The sequence below is a fragment of the Danio rerio genome, chromosome 5, assembly GCF_052040795.2.
Source record: "Danio rerio strain M-AB ecotype USA chromosome 5, GRCz13ab, whole genome shotgun sequence".
Taxonomy (NCBI): domain Eukaryota; kingdom Metazoa; phylum Chordata; class Actinopteri; order Cypriniformes; family Danionidae; genus Danio; species Danio rerio.
This window is the reverse complement of record NC_141025.1, coordinates 72640649-72663997: the sequence shown is the minus strand read 5'-3', so window position 1 is coordinate 72663997 and position 23349 is coordinate 72640649. Positions and strand designations below refer to the sequence as shown.

General features: G+C 37.4%; 1 protein-coding gene across 6 annotated transcripts in view; it reads right to left on the bottom strand.

Annotated features, from left to right (window-relative positions):
- Positions 1-1727: 1727 nt before the first annotated feature.
- The window catches only part of LOC141385670 (kelch-like protein 35), a 36877-nt gene continuing 15255 nt past the window's right edge, over positions 1728-23349 (bottom strand). Inside the window, exons 2-6 of one of the 6 annotated variants that reach the window (XR_015492055.1) lie at positions 12655-12950; positions 12315-12571; positions 7009-7147; positions 3163-3296; positions 1728-3001 (exon numbers count right to left, since the gene is read on the bottom strand). Coding sequence is in view for 2 of the 6 variants with exons in the window: in XM_087254664.1 (XP_087110790.1) it covers positions 2970-3001; positions 3163-3296; positions 7009-7147 (305 nt within the window). In the remaining 4 variants the exon portion in view is untranslated. Of the gene's footprint in view, positions 3002-3162; positions 3297-7008; positions 7148-10295; positions 11737-12314; positions 12572-12654; positions 12951-23349 lie in introns of those variants that run through there. The other 5 variants (XR_015492057.1, XM_087254665.1, XM_087254664.1 and 2 more) reach the window with 5 other exon arrangements.

Here is a 23349-nt window from a genome sequence, read left to right as displayed (position 1 = left end):
CGTGAAAAGAGCAGGCGTGAATGGCACTCGCGAGAGGAATTTGACATCTGAAAAATTGTACACAGCGCCCTCTGGTGGATTTACGTGAAAAGAGCAGGCGTGAATGGCACTCGCGAGAGGAATTTGACATCTGAAAAATTGTACACAGCACCCTCTGGTGGATTTACATGAAATGAGCAAGCGCGAATGGCACTCGCGTCAAGAATTTCAGACCTGAAAAAGCCATCTACACAGCGCCCTCTGGTGGATTCTTGAAAAGAAAAACTGCAAAAAAACGTAGCTCCTGGGACATTTCTTGCTGTGTCCAGAAATATATATATAGCCATTTTAGCCATTTATTTATTTATTTAAATATGTACTCTTAGTGTGTAAAATTAAAATTACAACCCAGGCACTTTCTGATTACGTACCACTATATATATATATGTGTATATATATATATATATATATATATATATATATATATATATATATATATATATATATATATATATATATATATATATATATATATATATATATATATATATACACATATATATATATATAGTGGTACGTAATCAGAAAGTGCCTGGGTTGTAATTTTAATTTTACACACTAAGAGTACATATTTAAATAAATAAATAAATGGCTAATTTGCAGTGTATAATGCAGTGAAATGCAGTGTATAATGCAGCATGTTTTGTCAACCTTATAGTATTTATCTTCCTTTACAAATTACCCCTTTTGTTTCCATCCTGTAGAACATTCATGCGATTAGTGTGCACTTGTCTGAAAGCACTGCTCCCGGTGCACTGATAAGTACTGTAAATATCCAGTCAAAGGTTGTGGGAGTTCTCCTGACCTTCACTTCTCACAGACAGAAATAGGCATTAATACATTCAAGTGCACTACTTATATTTGCCCCTGATCGCTGGAAATATTTTTATGGCTATGACCATTTATTTGAGTTAGTGTGAGTGTCTGTGAGCTTCCAGGAAAGGCATCTAGGTCACTACTGACGTAAAAACAAAAACAAACCCTGGCCTGTTAATATGAAGTGCAGGATGACAGCATTATGTTGAGGTTTGTTATTTTTTTATCACATGAAATAACTAAAATTATTCACTCAAGACACTGGAGGGTTTTCTTAAGCAGTACTTTTAGATAACAGCCACTCTTACAGTGAGATACGTGGTCTAGAGGTTAAGATACACATTCTAACACACTGCTCCCAATGGGGTGATGCGAGTTCAGATGCAGTTGGTGACATTGTCTGCTCCCATTCTCACTGCTTCTCCTTGCCATGTCCTCCTACTTAATATTGGATAAGAAAGCATGATTTAATTAATCAAATTTGAGTGTTTAGATTTGATAGAATGTCTTGCCTGCTGAAAGAAAACCCCAATTGAAACCATCATGAATTGTGTAATGGCATAATGAATATATTGGAAATGAATTGGTTTAAATTGAAATTCCTTTGGGTCACTTTTAGTAATGTTTTGACTTTATTGGTGGCATGTTAAAACCATTAATATTTGAAAATTTGTAATGTTTTTGAAGGGGGTTTTGTAGTGGAAACCATTAGAGCTTTTGTGGTGGTTTTCATTGGTTTTCTCCATACTGTAAAACACGATAAGTTAGCTCAAACTGTTTGAGGAAACCGATTGCAGCAAAATATTTAAGTTTTGAAACAAAATAGTACTGTAAACGTATAGTTTATATATACAGTTGAAGTCAGAAATATTAGCCCCATTGGATTATTAGCCACACTGTTTATTTTTTTCCCATAATTTCTGTTTAACGGAAAGATTTTTTCAACACATTTTCTAAACATAATAGTTAATAATACTAAAGCTCTTTTTCATTGAGTCAAAGTAACTTTTTTTTTTTAATTAGTTAAACTTCAGCTGAGTTTGCGCTTTCTTTATTGTAAGGCTGCTTTGAATGTACTGTAGACGTCAGCTCTTGTCGCAAGTGCACATGAATGGTGCATTCCAAACGGGATATATCGCCCTTCGAAGGGCACTTTGGAGTGAAAACAAAAATGACCGCCACACTGAAGTGTCGTTCCAAAGTAAAGTGCTCAAAATTGGCCACTTCAAAGGACCTTTTGGAATAAAGTATTCTGAAGGGTACGACTGATGGACTCTTCAGGCACCCACTATCCAAACCGCAGTGAAGTTGCTTGAAAGTCACACAGAATTACAACTAAAAGCTCAAAGTTTGACCTTACCTATAAATGTATCTACAATACCTGACAAAAGTCTTATTGTCTATTCAGGTTTGAGGAACAACAAATAATAGCTTGACTTCTAGTTAATCATTTGGTATCAGAAATGGCTTATATGAAAGGCAAAGGCCTCTAGATTATGCTTACTTTACCAAAATAAAATATGATCATGCATTGTTTTTTAATTATTTAATTATAAAGTCTGACTTTCCTTAGACAAAGGTCTTGTCATTTAACAGAAATGATGTACAGTATAGAATATAAAGTCATGCTGCAGTGGAAAAATAATTAATATTATGTGTGACTCCACCATGAGCTTGAAGGACTGCATCCATACATCTCTGCAATGACTCAAATCACTCATTAATAAAGTCATCTGGAATGGCAAAGAAAGCGCTCTGCAGGACTCTCAGAGTTCATCAAGATTCTTTGGATTCATCAATGCCTCCTCCTTCATCTTACCCCAGACATGCTCAATAATGTTCATCTCTGGTGACTGGGCTGGTCAATCCTGGAGCACTTTGACCTTCTTTGCTTTCAGGAACTTTGATGTGGAGGCTAAAGTAAGAGGAGCGCCATCCTGCTGAAGAATTTGCCCTCTCCTGTGGTTTGTAATGTAATGGGCAGCACAAATGTCTTGAAACCTCAGGCTGTTGATGTTGCCATCCACTCTGCAGATCTCTCGCATGCCACTATACTGAATGTATACCCAAACCATGATTTTTTCCTTCAGCGAACTTGACTAATTTTGATGAGATTATTGGGTCCATGCGGGTTCTGGTAGGTCTTCTGCAGGATTTGTGATAATGCAGTTTAAAAGATGATTCATCAGACAAATCTACCTTCTGCCAATTTTCCAAATGATCAACTAGATATCAAGTTTTTATTTGTTGCTCTTACAACCAGGATCAACGACAATACTTTTGTCAGTTACTGTGTATATTTATGACCTGAATTCAATGCGCTGTCTCCATCAGTTCCTTCCAAGACATATAGGAACCCACCCAGTACTGCCGCCGCTGCCCCAGAGCGATGCTGGTGCATGGGAGCCATTTTGGTCCAGGTATCCAGCACAGGATCATACCTGAATAAAATAAGTTGTTAGTTATATATTCCATTCCATATAAGACATACACGGCTAATCTCTAATCTAAAGTTGGCCTTTAAAAACTGTCCTAATTTTTAGTTCGGTAAGGTGCTAGAAACTTTCCTCAGAGATTTGTTCCACATTTCTGCTCCTCCATTATGCGAATCTTCTGCTCCAGCACATCCCAAAATGCGCTCTGTCAGACTGAGATCTGGTGACTGTGGAGGCCGTTTGAGGTGAGTCAACTCACTGTGAATTTCAACACACCTGTGTGAGAAGATCTGAGCTTTGTGACGTGATGTGTTATCCTTTTATACAAGGCAGGATGGTTCCGTGCCTTTATGTTGATTACAGCAAATTGTGATCCTGTCTTCTGTTGTGCAGTTTTTTTAAGCCATTGTGAGTTGTATCCTAAGGTTGTTGCTTTCTGACAGGAGTCATCTTGTTTTGTTGCTGTAGCTCATCTGCTTCAAGGTTTGATGAGATTTTGTCTGGCCATTCTCCTCTGACTTCTGTCATCAACAAAGTATTTTCACCCACATCAGTAGTTTCTGACCAGCCTGTCTGCCACCGATAATCAACAAATAAACAAATATGTTCAAAGTCACTAAAATCACCTTTCGTTCCTTTTCTGATGCTTGGTTTGACGTTCAGTAGATCATTTTGTCCATGTCTACATGACTAAATGCATGTGTTAAACAGTCAAACAATTGCAGACAAAAAGTGACTATTACTTTAAAGGAGCCATAACTATTACTTTTACCAGGGACGGACTGGGACAAAAATTCATCCCTGGCACTATAGCCACACCAGCCCACATTACCATACGCACTGTTTGTTTGACATTCTTGCCAGATTTTGATTATGTCCGCTTTACCTTTGATTGTGTCGGCCCCTCTCGAAACTATCACCGATTGGGCCAAATGCTTAACATTTACTATTATTATTATTACTATTATTACCATCATCAACGTCATCATAATATTCACATGTTGCACGAGATAAAAGCTGCCTGCATGTAAAAACAATACATATAAAAAATAATAATAAAATAAAAAATAAAAATAAAAAACTGACAGGCCCACATTTAAAAAAAATGGTCCGGCCCTTCTGGCATTTGCCAGAATTGCCAGATGGCCAGTCCGCCCCTGACTTTAACGGAGAACATTAATTCAATATGTTATGTTGTTATCTGATGTTCTACATAGAGTAGTGTGTATGTGGCTTACATTCACAAAATTTGCTTTTATAACTGTTTTATATGCTCATCAGGGATAAGCTCTTGAATGAAAAGCATGGTTTTGACCATATTTGGAATGGAACTCGTACACAAACACACTGCGGGATTTACTCTGAAATACACACGTGGTAAAATAATCACTCTTCATATGTTGTCAAAACATTTGAACAAACTGTGTAGAGATCCGTTCAACTGAAGTTGAGAAGAAGTTTACATTATAGGAGCAAATGAGGTATCTGTAATCAACATAGTCTTCTCCCCCATTACTACTCCGGAGTTTGGTGTTGTGGATAAAATATAGGCTAAATTATAATTATAGCTGACAAAAGAGACTGAAAGAGATGTATTGAATTCAGTTAAAGGGCACCTAGGTTACCCATTTTTCCAGATTTAATACAAGTCTTTTGCGTCTCTACAATGTGTATATAAAGTTTCAGATCAAAATACCCATCAGATATTTCATTATACCTTTTACAAGATGCTGTTTTATACTGATTTCCAGCAGGGGGTGGTTTTGTCGTACTGCGCCTTTAAGACGAGTCTTTCCAGCCCACTATTTCTACATGCCTCCTCTCTCAGCTGCGTCAGACAACAGACAGACTTAAAGGAAGGAGGTCTCACGTAGCGTTTGTGAGATACTACAGTAAGAACTAACCTTTACTAATCAGTATTGTGAAGTTGCATTGATGAGTCACACACAATATCGTTACAAAGTTAACACCCGCACACACACACACACACACACACACACCGCAGATGACACACACACACACACACACACACACACACACACACACACACACACACACACACACACACACACACACACACACACAGGCAGGCAGGCAGGCAGGCAGACAGACAGAGCGTGCTTAGCTTAGTTAAGGCTAACCTCAAGTGCTGTGTGGATATCTGTTATGCTAATGTACAAAATAAACCTGATTTAACTTCCACAAACCGGGATTGAAGCGTCTTCTTTTATAATTGTTCTGACACGCGGATGTGCTGATGAAGTAAAGCTGAAGTAAAACGCTGTAATTAATTACACACATACTCTGTTTTAAAACACTTTAAACATGTGAAACTCACTCTTAATCACATTTGATGATGCTTGCTGATCCTAGCGAACAGTACAGACTTTTTATTCCCGGTTGCTTTGCGTATGTCTGCCTGGTCTTGTTGACATATACACGCGACTACCGGAACATGTTAATGCGCGCAGCTGTCAATCAATTCGGTGGGCGGGGGGATCGCACACCTACGTAATGGTGCGATCGATTTGAAAACAGCTCCAATTGGCCGACCCTTTTTTTGTAGGTAAATTGAAAAAAAAAAGGACTGGGTGTGTTCATATCACCCCAGTATGACGGTCTATACACTATACCAACACACAGATCTGTCCAAACAGCTTGAAAAGTAGATTTTTTACCATAGGTGCCCTTTAAATTTGATGTATTGATGTATATTGTTGGATTAACAAATATGATGACACAGGAAAGAATAAATATCAACCTCCATGTAAACAGATAATATATCTGGATGGCAAAATTCACCATGTATGTTATTAATGATGCAACAAGCCATATAAACGGCTTTGTTGCGTCATTATTACCATACATGGCAAATTTAATTATATATATGTTAACTCACAACATTTTAAATAGACTGCGTGCCTCTTCAAGGTGGCACTGAATACATTTATAATCTGTATATCCTGCATTTTGCAATCTGACGAGCTGTGAACAGATAAGACTCATGGTTGTCTATCTCATAGAAACTGCATTTACTCTCTTGTTTTTAAAATAAGAGTCTCAAATACATAGTATATTTACTAAAAGCTTAGAAAAACTTAAAAATAAGGGATGGAAATTCTAATTGCTGTAGTCTCACTAGGAAACCAATCAAACGCAGCCTGGGGCGTGCATATTAATGATGCCATGTGCAATGTAAGAGCTGTTGTTCTGTTCTGATTGGTCTGTTTTTCGTGAGGATTTTACACTAGTAGTTTTCAAAAGAGAATAAGTAAACAATGGTGTTTGAATACTATGAGTATGTCATTTGCATGTACTGAAGTCTTATTATTGTACAAACCCAAGCTATATCGAGATTTTCATTCTATGGCACCTTTAACACCAAACATACATTTAATATTTATACTCTACGTGTATTTGTTGCCTCATTACTATGCATGACATATTTCGCAATATACACATTAAACTAACAAAATTAACATTTAATTACAATGTATGCTACTTTGGGGTGGCACTGAATATATTTATAATCTGTATATCCTGCATTTTGCACTCTGACGAGCTGTGAACACATAAAACTCAATAGCACAATTTTTGCTAACAATAAAAACTTGTTTATTTTTTCAACAGAATGTCATTTTTGTCTATAGTATGTATGTTGTGCAGGAATCATCAGTTGTCGCTTGACATATGTCTACATGCAGCAGCGGGAAAGTACCTTTCTGCAGTGTTGGTACAGACAGCTCCATCAAATGCCCCCAGGGCGTACATGAACCCGTCCATCTCCAGCACACACACACACCGCTGCAAGCGCTGCTGAGGGACGGCTCCACACATTCGAGTTTGGATCATACCTGCTGAAGAATTGAAATGCCTCAGTCTTTACGTGTCGCTGACTGTGAGTTGATTTTATGAAGTTATAAGATTATATAAGATTATAAAAACAGACATTAAAGAAATACTCCACTTTTTGTAAATAGGTTAATTTTACTAGTCCCTAGAGTTGAACAGTTTAGTTTTAGCATTTTTAAATCCATTCAGTCGATATCCTGGTCAAGTAGGGGCACTTTTAGCTTAGCTTAGCATAAATGACTGAATTCTGGCCCAAAGAATTCTGGCCCAGAATTGGCATGAAGCTGGCACAGCAGGCAGCATGTGGCTCGGGTTTGGCAGAGGTGGCACCGTCTTTAAGGCGGCACACAAGATTTGGGTCAGATGTAAAACATAGTATTTGGCCCAGATTAAAAAAAATTGATATGTGGGCCATGTGAGTTTGGCCAGTCTTGACCCACATTAAAAATACATTAAAATAATTTTTGAGTTAATGAAAATTTTACCAATCAGGTCACTTTGAGAAAAAGCATACCCATAGTGTGCCTAAAGCGCAACGCTTCATGGGTTTATCAATTTCATCGTGAAACACCAACTTATCTGGCCCAGTTCAGGCTCAGTTATGAGTTATTAACTTGGCTGAGACTTGGCCAAGATATGGTCCGTGTTTGGCCCTTGTCTGGAAGCCAGATTTGGTCCAGTCATGTACCGTAATTCAATGCGGCATGTGGGCCAATCAAAACCTGATTGTGTGGGCCAGAGAAATTTTGCTATGTAGGTATCTCACACCTACCATTAAACCAAACCCTCAAAGGAAACCTGTGACCAAATTTTAATATCAAAACATCCTGTCAGCTATTTCGGGAGGTGTACAACTAGATCATATCCATGTCAATAAACAATTACATGTCCCTGTAAAACACATAAACCTGTACACACACATACATTTGTAGCTGAACACCCCCTACCCCAGGATACTATTCTGAAAATCAAATGTTCAAACACTGTTTCAATTAGGCTCTGTTCTTGGGCCCCTTCTCTTCTCCATCTACACATCATCTCTAGGACCAGTCATCCAGAGACATGGATTCTCCTACCACTGCTATGCTGATGATACCCAGCTATACCTCTCTTTTCATCCTGATGATCCCTCGGATCCAGCTCGCATCTCAGCCTGCCTGTTGGATATTTCACACTGGATGAAAGATCATCATCTTCAGCTGAACCTCGCAAAAACGGAAATGCTTGTAGTTTCTGCCAACTCAACTCTACACCATAACTTTTCAATCCAGATGGATGGGGCAACCATTACTGCATCCAAAATGGTGAAAAGCCTTGAAGTAACGATTGATGACCAACTAAACTTCTCTGACCACATTTCTAGAACTGCTCGATCGTGCAGATTCGCACTCTATAACATCAGAAAGATCCGACCCTTCTTATCTGAACATGCAGCTCAACTCCTTGTTCAAGCTCTTGTTCTCTCCAAACTGGATTACTGCAACTCTCTACTAGCTGGGCTTCCAGCTAACTCTATCAAGCCTCTTTAACTGCTCCAGAACGCAGCAGCACGAGTGGTCTTCAATGAACCTAAACGAGCACGTCACTCCACTGCTAGTCCGTTTGCACTGGCTGCCAGTTGCTGCTCGCATCAAATTCAAAGCTCTCTTTTTTTATCTCTTTTATTTATCTGCTCTCACTTCTGCAGATCTATGTGCCCTCCAGAAACTTGCGTTCTGTGAATGAACGTCGCCTCGTGGTTCCATCCCAAAGAGGGAAGAAATCACTTTCGTGAACGCTCACGCTCAATCTGCCCAGTTGGTGGAATGAACTCCCTAACTGCATCAGAACAGCAGAGTCACTCGCTACTTTCAAGAAACGACTAAAAACTCAACTATTTACTCTCCACTACACTTCCTAATCTGCAATTGCCTCTCTGAATATCACACTAACTGTACCAAAAAAAAAAAAAACAAAATACTAATACTACTACTTCCCTTCTTAGACTTCACAGACCTGAAACTTGCCTATAGCACTTATTCATTGTTGCTCTTAGTTGTGAAAATTGCTTCCTTGTCCTCATTTGTAAGTCGCTTTGGATAAAAGCGTCTGCTAAATGACTAAATGTAAATGTAAATGTAAATCAACTGTTCAATGATTGTTTCCATAATTGAAGGTGAATGGAACATATCACTAAACGTTTATGACTTAAATAAACTTATCATAGCAAAAAAAGCAGCAGCAGTGATAGTAATCCTTTCTAAAGGTTGATTTAGGTTCAAAGTAAATTACACTGCAGCAGGCAATTAGATTAATGATGACACTGACCAAAAATGGGACATGATATATCAAAGAGTAAAAATACCTCACCTTCACACCTTGCGTCACAGTCTGTAATGACCAGCACATTTGTCTTATGACCATTAAAAGGATGTACTGGAGAGATATTTATGAGCTGAAGAGAGCTTAATAAGTCTACCGGCCTCCCTTACTTACCTTAACTCATTCATTCATTTACACCTAGTCCCATTGTCTATTAGCGATAGCCACAGCGGAATGAACCGCTAACTATTCTGGCATTTTGTTTGACACAGCAGATGCTCTTCCAGCTGCAACCCAATACTGGGAAACACCCATACACTCTCACATTAACATACACTCATACATTAAGGCCCATTTAGTTCATCCAATTGACCTACAGCATAGAGCATGTTTTTGGACTGTGGGGGAAACCGACACAATCTCACGACAATTCGTAAACTTTTGATCTGGTGGCTAATTTGTATGAATTCAAATGATCTAATTCATACAATTTTGTACGATTTGCTCATCACCCAATGACGGTCGGGTTCCTTTTTAAAAAATTGACAATTTCGTACGATTTGCCCACTTAACTCACAAAACATAAAATACTTACGTTTTCTCATGAGATCAGGCTGGGGAAACTTGAGCACCTGGAGGAAACCTACGCCAACACAGGTAGAACATGCAAACTCTACACAGGAATGCCAACTGGCCCAGCTGGAACTTAAACCAGCAACCTTGCTGTGAGGCGAAAGTGCCACCCTCAACCTTAACTGATTGTAATTCATTTTTCTTGCCCTTCACAGTGTGATTATGGTGGGCCAAGACGAGAAAAATTGGAATTCTACTGTTAGTTTTTTTTTTTTTTTTGAAGGCCATTTACATTTATATTCGATTTATGCATTAGGCAGATGATGTTAAGTGCATTTACAGAACACATTTGATCCAGTGCTTACTTCTCCACACTGCCGTTGGTGTAAAGAGTACTGAAAAATCATACTTAAGTCCAAGTACCATTACTTGCCTAAATCTGTAGTGTAGCGTAAAAGTATCGGTTGTAAATATTACTCAAGTAAAAAGTAAAAAAAAGTAAAAAGTATCCCTTTTAAAAGTACTCAAGATAAGTGAGTAATGAGTTCACTGTGAAAAGCTGATGCGTTTACATGTAATTTGTTGATGTGTGTGTGTTATTGTAACATTCTGTAGTGCATTTCATGGCGAGGCAGTGTCGCAGTAGGAAGTGCTGTCGCCTCACAGCAAGAAGGTTGCTGGTTCAAACCTTGGCTCAGTTGGCGCTTCTGTGTGGAGTTTGCATGTTCTCCCTGCCTTCGAGGGGGTTTCCTCCGGGTGCCTCCGTTTTCTCCGGGTGCCTCCGGGGTTCCTCCGTTTCCTCCGGTTTCCCCAACATCCCAAAGACATGTGGTACAGGTGAATTGGGTAGGCTAAATTGTCCGTAGTGTATGAGTGTGTGTGTGCGGATGTTTCCCAGAGATGGGTTGCAGCTGGAAGGGCATCTGCTGCGTAAAAACTTGCTTGATAAGTTGGTGGTTCATTCCGCTGTGGCGACCCCGGATTAATAAAGGGACTAAGCCAACAAGAGAATGAATGAAAGAGAATGTAGTGGATTTTGTTTTTGCCAAGCAGGTACACAATGTCATAAGACATTAATATTAGTTTAGATTTACGTTGTGATGTCAGGTGGAAAATGCAATGTCTAGCCAGCATCTAAGGAAAACATTATTTTGATGTCCAATAATGACGTCAAATGACATTGATATTTGATTGATTTTAGGTTGTGTTGGAAAGTGACCAAAATCCAACGTTGAGCCAACATCTTAAACCAACATCATATTGACGTCAAATGCTGACATTTAGTCATCAGGTATTGCAACCAAAATCCAACGTCTGATAGACGTCACAGTGTTGATGTCCACACAACGTCAAGCTGCAGCATCATTAGACGTTGATATTTGGTTAATTTTAGGTTTTACATTGGACATTGACGTCGACCTGACGTTCGGTTCTGATATCAAGCCGATTTTCATTTCCAAACAAAATGCAAAGTGCCCACGACGTTAGGGTACAACAGTCTGACATCATGTTGACTTCTTGTGCTTGCTGAGTGTTTAAAGCCATTTCGGTCATTATACAGTTCAAGATTTCACACTTTTAAACGTAGCTTTTTTCTCCCAGCTGTCCTGAGAGGGACAAGGGATCCTCAGAACTAGGGCTCTCCCCTTTCGCAGGACGAGGGGAGATAAAGCTCAGGTCGATCTCAAACTCCCCCGCTACTTAGGCCAAGCCGAACGTCCTGAGAGTAAGACATGAGAAAAAAAGATTTAGGCTAATTTTATCTATAATATAGAGCACATTTGGATGGTGGGAGGAAAACGGGGAAGCCGGGGGAAACCCATGCGGACACGGGAAGAACATGCAAACTCCGCACAGAAAAACCAGATGACCCAGCGAGGACCCAATGCCATTGGTATTCTTGCTGTAAGGCAACAGTGCTAGTCACTGGACCACCGTGCCGCCCTTTCTGGATAAAGGTGGAAGAAGGGAAGTAGGAGGGGTTTCTTCCAGACGAAGATGTAGAAAGGAAATGAGGAGATATATAGTGACTTGGGATCCTTTGATTGGAGGATCATGATTAGCTAATGTGGACCAGCTGGGTCAATCTTAAGCACGTGCTCCTCTCGAAATTAGTTTAAAACTAAACTTTACTAAACATCCGTCATCTTCTCATTAGTGACATGTATCTAAACAGTCTCTGGGTCAATGCATGTAAAGATTTTGGACATCTTCTTGGACACTTTTATTGTTTCTAAACAGTTTGCTGTGATTATAAATAGTCCATGTCTTGAGTTGGTTCATTAAGATGCGATTTACCTTCTACCTTCTGCAGACAGCTCTCCACAATGCTTCAGCATCAGCATTCACAGGATGGTGTTGTTGGAGTCCAACTACCAACTGTATAAAAGAAAAAAAAATAATAGATCCGTAATTTCCTTACATAACTACATTTATTATTTTAAATGTTGAAAATCCTGTTTATTTCAGGCTTTGAGTCCCACATTGCCAGCATGGCCTCAGACTTTTGAACCTCACAGTAGATAGACGTTCAGTGCTTGAATGTGTGCCAAAGGCTGTTGGCACAAAGTGAAGTAAATGAGAAAGAGTTTCTGTCCTTGGCTTCTTATCAGCAATAGTGTTTTATTTTAAATCCTACCATAATTGCTGTGTCACAGAGGTGCAATGGGTAGCGCAATCACCTCCGACAAAGGAGGTTTCTGGTTCGAGCCTCAGTTAGCATTTCTGTGTGGAGTTTGTATGTTCTCTCCGTTTTTGTGTGGATTTCCTCCGTTTTCTCCCACAAGTCTAAAGACATGCAAGTTGGGTAGGCTAAATTGTCCGTAGTGTATGTGTGTGAAGGTGATTCTGTGGGTGTTTCCCAGTGATGGGTTGCGGCTGGAAGGGCATTCGCTTAGTAAAACATTATGCTGGATAAGTTGGTGGTTCATTCCTCTGTGGCGACCTCAGATTAATAAAGGGATTAAGCAATAAAGAAAATTAATGAATGAATATCATGATTGGCTACATCACTCTGTCTCCTCTCTCCTCATCATTTATTATTATTACTATTATTATTATTATTATATTAATAGTAATAACAATAATAATAATTAAGCTAATAATATTGAAGCTAATAACAATAATAATAATAACCATTAGAAAAATTTATAACTATTATCATTATTAATATTATTATAATAAAAATTTATACTTATTATTATTATTATTAATAAAGCTAATAATAATGAAGATAATAAATTAATAATAATAACCATTATAAAAATGTATAAACATTATTATTATTATTATTATTATTATTATATTAATAATAATATTTTTATAGCTCATAATAAAAATCTTTATCAATATTATTTATTATTATTATTGTTAATATTAAGCAATCATTATTAATATTTATTACTGTTAATATTATTAAAACTAATAATACAAATTACATATGTAATATTATTATTCATTATTATAACTTAATCGATATTATTATTTTGTTGTAATTATTAATAACAATAATCAAGTTAATAATAATAATGCTTAATTAATATTCAGTATTATTATTATTGCTATTAATTAATATTATTAATTTTATTAAAGCTAATAATAATAATAAATATTATAATTATTATTGTGTTATTATTATTATTTTTATTATAATTAAGCTAATAATAATAATAACATTTATTAATATTAAAGCTAAAAATAATACATATTTATTATTATTAATTATTATTATTATTATTATTATTATTATTATTATTATTAATTTATTAATATTATTATTGTTATTATTATTTCTATTATTATTATAGCTAATATTAATAATATTTATATTTATACATCTATCTTAATAATAATTATCTTCATAATTATAATTATTATTATTGTTATTAACAACAACAACAACAACAGCATTTCATTTTTAAATAATGTAATTCGGAAATCAAAATTACACAAAACCCTTTGTCATCCAAAGTTGCACATTAGGCTTATGTGCAAAATTTAATTAATGCTTAAAACAATTTTAATAATTCATGAATAATAATTCCATACCAAGCTCATAAAAAATCCAAAAATTAATAAATCAATAAAGATCAATTCAATTAAAATAAAATAAAAATTAATCATCTCATGAACATTTGATTAAATTCAGATTAATTATGATGATTATGATAATATTTCAACTATTTTATTATAACAACTCTTTATGTTTTGCTACAACATTATTATAAAATTTTCCAAATCAGCTTCACTTAATACAGTACATCACCCAATTCATTAATAATACCATCATCATTTATTTTTAAATCATGACACGATTTCAAAACCTTCTTCCACATTGTAGCTTGCAGCAGTATATTTTGGTGAAAAAGCTTGCAAAAATGGCAACACACAATTGACAGTGCTGACATGTGTTAGTCATTGTTCGGGTGCGCCTCGGGCCATTTTTTGATTTGTCAGTTTTTTGCTCTGACAGCATTCACAGCATGTTTACACGTGCGGTTTCACAGCAGACAAATCACTGTGACCTTCAATGCTGTGAATATGCTTCCATCAAACTATACAGCACAAACTGTACAGTGTAAATCACCACATTTGTTATCTGCATACATGCACCAGAAAAAGGGTCACTGCCAGGCTCATTCTGACAGTACCTTTATATACATTTCTGGAGAGAGCAAAATACATCCCATGAGCTATTTCTTTGCAGTTTTTGGCCACTGTGCTTTTGAAAACACTATTGGTTGGGTTTAGGGAAGGGGGTGGGGATGTTTGGTCAGACAGTCGACCAGTCAGTCAGTCAGCAGAAGCCTCCGGTAGATTTACGTGAGAACAGCAGGCACGAATGCAACTTGCGAGAGAAATTTGAGATCTCAAAAAGCGTACACAGCGGCCTCTGGTGGATTGGTGAAAACAAACAGAGCTCCAAATTTGTCGCTTACCAGAAAGGTATATTCACCGTATTCTCCGCCGACGAGCGGGCGCTGCCATTTGAATCTTTTTGGCTTGAGACTTTCGGTCTTATTCACTTCCATTCATTTTTTGATGTTAAAAACTACTCATTACGCTGCTTGATGTTGCAATTTGATATTTTCGTATTACATTATTCTACTTGGTCTGTATAGTCATGCAAACATTTGTTTGTAGAGCAAGTAGTTTGACCGTTTTCTGCCATTTATTATTCCTAGTCATTTCCCCCATAGGCGACTGAATCGGAATTTCTAAGACAATGGCGAAAACAGGCGCACTTCCGCATTTTAGAATAAGGTCAATAGCAGTATGGTTTTAGAATGAGCCTGGGTTGGTAATGCATGCTACGTCAGAGTTTATACAGCAAATGTATACCACATTTGTAAACCACCAGAGGTCGCTGGAAAACATTCACACTCATAGAACTACAAATCTGCCATGTTATGGACTACATATTCAGTCATGACACACATACACACACACACACCTGCTCCAAGTCTCCACTGATTAGACTCCCACAGCTGAAGCTGCTTCTGGACTGATTACTGCACTACATAACCAGCAGAGAAACACTTACTGTGGCTGAGTCTTGTTAGCTGTATAGTGGCATTACAACGCGTTAATCTTGTCTTGTTTTCCCGTGTTTTGACCTTAGCCTTGTTTACCTTTTTGCCTCAGTCTGCCGCCCGCCTTCCGACCTATCACCTGTTATTTTGACTACGTTTCTGCATTGCCTTATACACCTGTTTGCACCCGTATTGACCATTGCTTGCCTGACTATCCAAATAAAACGTGCATGTTTATCCAAAAGAATTTTATTTTTAAATACTCAGATGACACAGCCATACTAAGTTTACTTTATGAGAATGATGATATTGGTGTTACCCATCAGTCAGAAATTAGTCAGTTCGTTGAGTGGTGTGATAGAAATAAGCTAAAAATAAAACAGAAGAGATGGTATTTAACCCAAAGGTGACCATCGTCAAGTGGTTGTACATGACCATCCTATTACTTAGTCAGAAACCTATAAGTACTTGGGCATTTACATCGACAATTCTTTCACATGGAAAACCTACATTGAGTTGGTTTGTTCTCATTTACACCAGAGATTGTAATTTTTTTTACAGAGGTTGCGTCTTTTTGGAGTTAACAAGAAGCTCATGATGTTGTTTTATAAAGCAGCTCTTGAAAACATTGTTAGCATGCCCGGATTGGCTAATCGGGAGGACCGGGAGAATTCCCGGTGGGCCGGTCCGTTTTTTGGCCGCGAGGGCCGGTGTCCCTAGCTCCAGAATCTGTTGCTCTCAGCAGTCACACTTTTTACATTTATTTATTTACTTGACCAAAGCCTTTTTATTCATTATTTTATCGCAACTCTTCTCTTTTTATCTATTTTAATGATAATAAAACTTAATTGTGTCTCCATCACATTCACAGCTGTTGTGGTCCAGTGGTTAGCACGTTCGGATAAGACTCTGCGGACCCGGGTTCGATCCTCGTCAGAGTAATTTATTGTTTTCATTTTTATTGTTAAGATATATAATACTGTTAGGGTTGTTGAAAATTTGAAGTTCTAAAGCAGCTGTTTTCTCAAAAAAAAAGACGTGATAGTGTAATTAGCAACTGAATTGGAAATGACCTTACTTTAATATAGTCAGTCGTGAACTGAGGTGGGCCGGTCTGAGGCTTGAAACTCCAGGGCTGAAAAGGAGTCCCACTCCGGCCCTGATTGTTAGGTATGGTATCACAGTGTGGTTTGGCAACCTATCTGTTCAGTGTAAATCTACACTGATGCATCTCTTAAAGACAGCATGGAAAATTGTCGGGCACGATGAATATTTTAATCCTCAAGTTTTATTTGAGAACTGTGCCCTCAATCAGGTGGAAAGGATTGTAAACGATCCAACTCATTTTTTGTTTCCACATTACGAACTGCTTCCCTCTGGTGGAAGATGTAGAGTCTCAAAGTGTAGGTTAAACCGCCATAAGAAATCTTTTTTACCTGTTTCAGTGGGTTTATTTAATAAGAGTCTATCTTAATTAGTTTTATAAATTTTGTAATTGTTGTATTTTGTATTGTTTTTTTATTGCTTGTTTTAGTGAATGTCTGCAGCAATATGGCGATGCCCATAACAAATCTCCTGTCAAGGACAATAAAGTTTTACTACTACTACAAACCTCAGTTGTCAGTGTCACTCCCTGTGTTACAGCATTAACCACATTTCATAATCCAAAACCATCTCACATGAGCGTAGCAAACTTTTTCACAAATTAAGGGTTTTTTTATTCCAAATTTGTCCTTTCCATCCCTCGCTTCTCACTTCAAAATGCGCATTAACACAGGGTGAGTGAGACCCCGCTAATGTTGCACAGACTAATTTGTGTCACTCTTGGAAGATTCAGTCATTATGCAAATGAGCTGCTGGTACGGTGTAATTAGCCCATTGTCAGCTGCAAATCTTTCCTCTCTTGCCGCCTCTTTTAAATGATTGCGCTGTTTAGTAAATCTGATCCTGCATTGCTGCTCTTTAAGAACCTGCAGGATTTCGATTTTCATTCCTCCTCCGGGCTTCTCCAGTCTAACAAACTGCGTTCATCTAAAATCAAGCAACACGCAGTACAAATGATAAAAGTAAAAAAGCTAATTTACAGCTACCTTGTGTGTTGTAACAGCGGGACGGTGGAAATTTGGTTATGCAATCTGCAAGCTGTGAATTGTAACTTCTACAGGACATGTTGTGGTTGTGAATTATTAGATTTTTATTATTAATTAATTTCATTTCATATTCTTCATTCATTAATTTTCCGGCTTAAGGCTGATTTATACTTGTGCGTGAAGCGCATGCGCATGCTACGGTGCAGCCTACGCGTTGACGCATAGCCCTACGCTGTGGCAGTCGGCGTCGCTGACATGCACCTCTCAAAAAATATAACTACACGTCGAAGCAACGCGCAGCGCAAGCTCTGTGATTGGTCGGCTTGGTATCATTGACGAGTCTGGGCGGGACTGAGAGCCGCGCAAATGGCGCGAGCCCGATGGAGCGATTGTTTACAAGTGTTAAGTCCCGTGAAGGAGTTTCGGATGGAAAGTTTTGTTTTGTGTTTACCTCATAGTTAAAGTTGTTGCATCTCCGCCAGTTCCTGCCTCAAAATGAGCGAGTTTGTTCTTTACCCTTCTGGCTAGGCGATTAATTCTTCTGAATTGGAAGAGCCCTCACCCTCCTTCTCACACTTGTTGGATAAGAAATGTTTATTATTTTATGAAATTAGAAAAAATTAGGTACTCTCTTCACTGAACTAGCACTACTTTTATTAAATTGTGGGAACCCCTTCGCAAATATGTCCAAACTCTTCAGCTTGACCCTTCTCCTTCTGATTGAGTCCCCACCCCCTAATGCCCAGTTTTTTCGGGAAACTATTTCTGGTCAACACATTGTAGACTTGTTTTTTCTGTATATAAGATTGCACTAATGTTGTTGTTTTTTATTTATTCATCTATTTATTTTATTATATTATTTTTATTTATAATTATTTATTTATTTTTATTTTTATTATTTGCTCAAAATACTCTTCAGTGTATTTGCTTATTAGCCCCTTTCACACAGTGATACCGGTAAATATCCGGAAAATTTACGGAACGACTTTACCGGTATATACAAAAAAGCGCTGTTCACACAGGCGAGGACGTTACGGAAATTTTCCGGAAAAGAGCATTCACATATCCATTCCAAAATACCGGTAAATTTTGACATCATTCACCACAAATGAGCTTTAAACGGCTGCGCTTGTATTTGTAAACATTTGACTAAATTACAAACTCTTTTGATGATCAATATTGTAAACAACTTTCACAGGATCATATTCGCATGTCGAGATGTTCATAATATGTGCGTGTGCAGGCGCTCACAGGCTGTTTCATGGGCACACGCAAAGCTTGAAGGTAAACAAACAACGGCTTATCATAAGCATCTTATCGATGATTATTTACACAGTTGGCATTAAGAAGAACATATAAACGTGATCTGACTAACTTCTAGCAGCTAAATGTGTCTGGAAAAATATTCAAAGGCTTTTATTCTCACAAACCGCGTGGACGTAAATGCGTCTGACTGTTGTGATTGGCTAAAGCATAAGTCTCACGTCAGCACGTTCTAGACGTGCACGGGCTTATTCCGGAAATCTTCCTTCTGCATTCACACAGCGCAGCATTCCGGCAAATTGCCGTTAATGTTACAACTTCTCTTTCCGGAAAATAGCCAGAACGAATTTACCGGTATTTTCAAAAAGGACCTGTTCACACATACAACCTTTCCGGAAAATTGCCGGTAATTTTCCGGAAAGGTCTGTATGTGTGAAAGGGGCTATTGTTACATGTTTATGTCTTTGTAAATTTTTGTAATGTTTCACAATGTATAAATAAAACATTAAATAAATAAATAAATAAATAAATAAATAAATAAATAAATAAATAAATAAATAAATAAATAAATAAATAAATAAATAAATGAGCGAGTTTAAGCCACTTGTACATATAAACCAGGCTTTAGTCCCTTATTTATCAGGGGTCGCCACAACGGAATGAACCGCCAACTATTCCGGCATATGCTTTAAGCAGTGGATACTCTCCCAGCCACAACCCAGTACTAGGAAACACCCACACACTCTCACATTTACACACACATTCATTCACTGCGGCCATATTAGTTCATTCAACTCGCCTATAGCGCATGTGTTTGGACTGTGGGGGAAACCGGAGCACCTAAATGAGGAGAACATGCGAATTCCACACAGGGATGTCGACTGACCCAGCCGGTACTCGAACCATCGAATGAACAGTCTTATGTGTAGCTTACTAGTTGCAGATGCAATCATGAGGCTGTTTTTGAGCTGAGTTTAAAGTAATCAATTAGAGAACAGGAGAAAGTGCAATACTTCGATTATTTTAATAAAGCATATTAATAATGAAATCCAAAAATTATATTATAATATTGAGAGTTCATTTTAAGCTATCTTGCGGCCCACTTGCAGGATCGCTGAGGCCCTCTATAGTGGGCCGTGGCCCAATGGTTGAGAATCCCTGTTTCAGATGAAATCTGAGAGCTCTCTAATCTTGCATATATCGACAGCAAGAGTCCAGAGATGTTAAAAGACATGCTATGCACTGATTTAACTTACAGCTAGAAGGTTGCTGGTTCAAGTCTTGACTGGGTCAGTTGGCATTTCTGTGTGGAATTTGCATGTTCTCCCCGTGTTGGCATGGGTTTCCTCTGGGTGCCCATAGTGTATGAGTGTGTGTGTGTGTGAATGTGAGAGTGTATGGGTATTTCCCAGTACTGGGTTGCAGTTGGAAGGGCATCTGCTGCATAAAACATATGCTGGAATAGTTGGTGGTTCATTCAGCTGTGGTGATCCTTGATAAATAAGGGACTAAGTCGAAGGAAAATGAATGAATTATAATTATTATAAATAATTCTGTCCCTTAAATTGTGTTACCTATAGAAATAATGTTTGTCTCTATTCCAAATTAATCACCATTAATTTAAGAACTGGTTTGAGATTTTGTCTATTTGTTTGTTTGTTTTACAATAAATTAATGAACTGACTGTCTCTCGGGAATATTTACTGTTCATATATTTCGCTTTGTGAGAGATTGGATAAAACTGAATGCTCCACTTTATTCTACACAGCGTGTGCACTTGATGTGTGTTTAGGAGACAAAAGCACATCCATGAAAGTGCTCACCGGGGGGTTTGGCTTTTGAGATAAACAAAAACAGTGGTGGTCTTATATGAGACGCAGAATGTCAGAACAATTTAAAACCAGACTGAACTAGTTATTCTTAGTATTGAGCGTAGCAGGGAGTTAAAAGGTCTCAGAACAAGCTTAAAAACAAAAGGTTAATGTCCTTTTTCAAAGATTACAAGGAGAAACACTAAAGAAACAGGTCATTCTGTTATTGAAAAATGAGAGCTCATGATACTCCTTTAGATGGACATGTTAATAGAGAATTGAATTTTGAATTGAATTGAATTTATTGAATGGGATAGCCCCTTGAGATGAATCATCTCATTTTCGAGGGGGTCCCTAAAAGTTCATAAATTAAACAGAGTACAACACATCATAAAGTACATACGCTTGACAAGACAAACAAACAAACAATCAAACAAGCAGCTCACTCCACCTGAAACACTTCCCACAATCGGAAGCCTAAATAAACAACAACATATAATCAAAAGTACAAACAATTTGATATGCAAATAAATAATAAACATTTAATTTAATTTGGAGCCAAATTTAATAACATTCGCAAGTTGTTTCCAGAAGAGAAAATAAATTAGCCCTGAAAAGATGAAGTGTTTTAATTGATCTAAAAAAACGAAGGGAGATTGTTCCAGTCGGAAGGTGCTTTGTATCGAAAGGAGCTTTCTGTAGAAATTCTGGGAACAAAAAAATAATTCTGTTACACATGCCGAAGCAATTATGATGATGTAAATGGAACAAAAAACTGCTTTAAATAAGAAGGGAAATTAAAGTAAACACATTTTAAAAGAAACAGATACCAATGATACTGTCTGCGGAACTTAGGTTGAAGCAAACCAAGTGTTTCGTATAATATACAATGATGGGTTCTATAAGGAAAACAAATCGACACAGAGAATTGAAGACAGTATTTAAAGGTTTTAAATTTAAATCAGAGGTATTGTTATAGATTATATCAGCATAATCAGCATAATCAATGATAGGAAAGATTAATTGAGAGATCAATTTTTTTCTTACTTTAAATGAAAAACAATTAATAGAACGATAGAGAGAACCTAAGCACCGATAGGACTTTTTAATTATACAATCAATATGGGGTATAAAGGACAGTTCAGTATCGAGCCAAAGGCTTAGATATTTATATTCACTGACATTAGACAACTGTGACCCATCCATCATTGAATCTAATGTTTATGTCTACTGAATGAAACCGCTGAGATTTTTTAAAAAACACCATGCTACAAGACTTCTTTTTATTTAGTATAAGTTTGTTTTTATTGAACCATTCTTGAATTAAAGTAAAATCTAACTGCAAGGAAGATTGAATATATGAAATATCAGAGTGGGAGAAACTAATAGTAGTATTGTCTGCATAAAGTTGAATCTGGCAGATTGAACAAAATTTAGGCAAATCATTAATGAATAAACAAAAGAGCAGAGAGCCAAGTGATGATCCTTGAGGGACACCCTTCTCAATAAGTGAGTACTCTGAGTTAAAGCCTCTAAATGAGAGAGAGCAAAGGGGAAGCCAGCCATGAGGATTTTATGTGCTACTCAGACATGACATCAAATTTATTGGGTAATCCTGTGACGAGAGAACGACTGTACAAATTTAACCACAGATTTGACCACAGGGCTGGTTGCTTTTCTTAGGTTAGGTCGGTCATTATCAAATTATTAGCACCTCATGAGGTTTCTGCGCTAATCCTCTTTTAGATAAAGACTCAATGAGTGTCTAGTTAGTGACTCTGTGATTCAAATGAAGCAGTCAAAATGAGTCTTCAGTAAATAACGTATTCATCTTAAATGATCATTTAGTGATTAACTGATTCAAATGATCAGGTCAGAGCAAGTCTGCAGTTAAAGACACAGTGATTCAAATGAACCAGACAGAGTGAGCATCCAGTTAATGATTCGGTGATTCAGAGCTAGTCTCCAGTTATTGTATCACTGATTCAAATTACACAGTCAGAGCAAGTCTCCAATTAAAGACTCAGTGGTTCAAATGAACCAGTCTGAATGAGTCTTCAGTTAACAATTTGATAGATTTAAATGATCTATTCAGAGCGAGTCTCAAGTTAATGACTGATTCAAAGTGATTCAAATGTTCACTTCAGAGGGTGTCTCAAATTAGTGATTCACTGATTCAAACGATACCATCAGAGTGAGTCTCCAGTTAATGACTTTGATTCAAATGTCGACTTCAGAGGGAGTCTCCAGTTAGCGATTCATTGATTCAAATGATCCAGTCAAAGCGAGTCTCCAGTTAGAGCGGTTCAAACGAATCAGTCTGAACAAGTCTTCAGTTAATAATTTATGGATTCAAATAATCCAGTCAGAGTGAGTCTCCAGTTAATGAATCAGTGATTCAAATCATCAATTCAGAGTGAGTCTTCAGTTAGTGATTCTGTGATTTAAATGATCATTTCAGAGCAATCTGCAGTTAATGACTCACCGATTTAAATGATCAACTCAGCGCAAACCTCTAGTTAATGATTCAGTGATTCCAATAATCTCCAGCTATTGATTCACTGATTTAAATGATTCGGAGCGCACCTCCGGTTAATAATTCAGTGATTCCAATAATCTCCAGCTGTTGATTCACTGA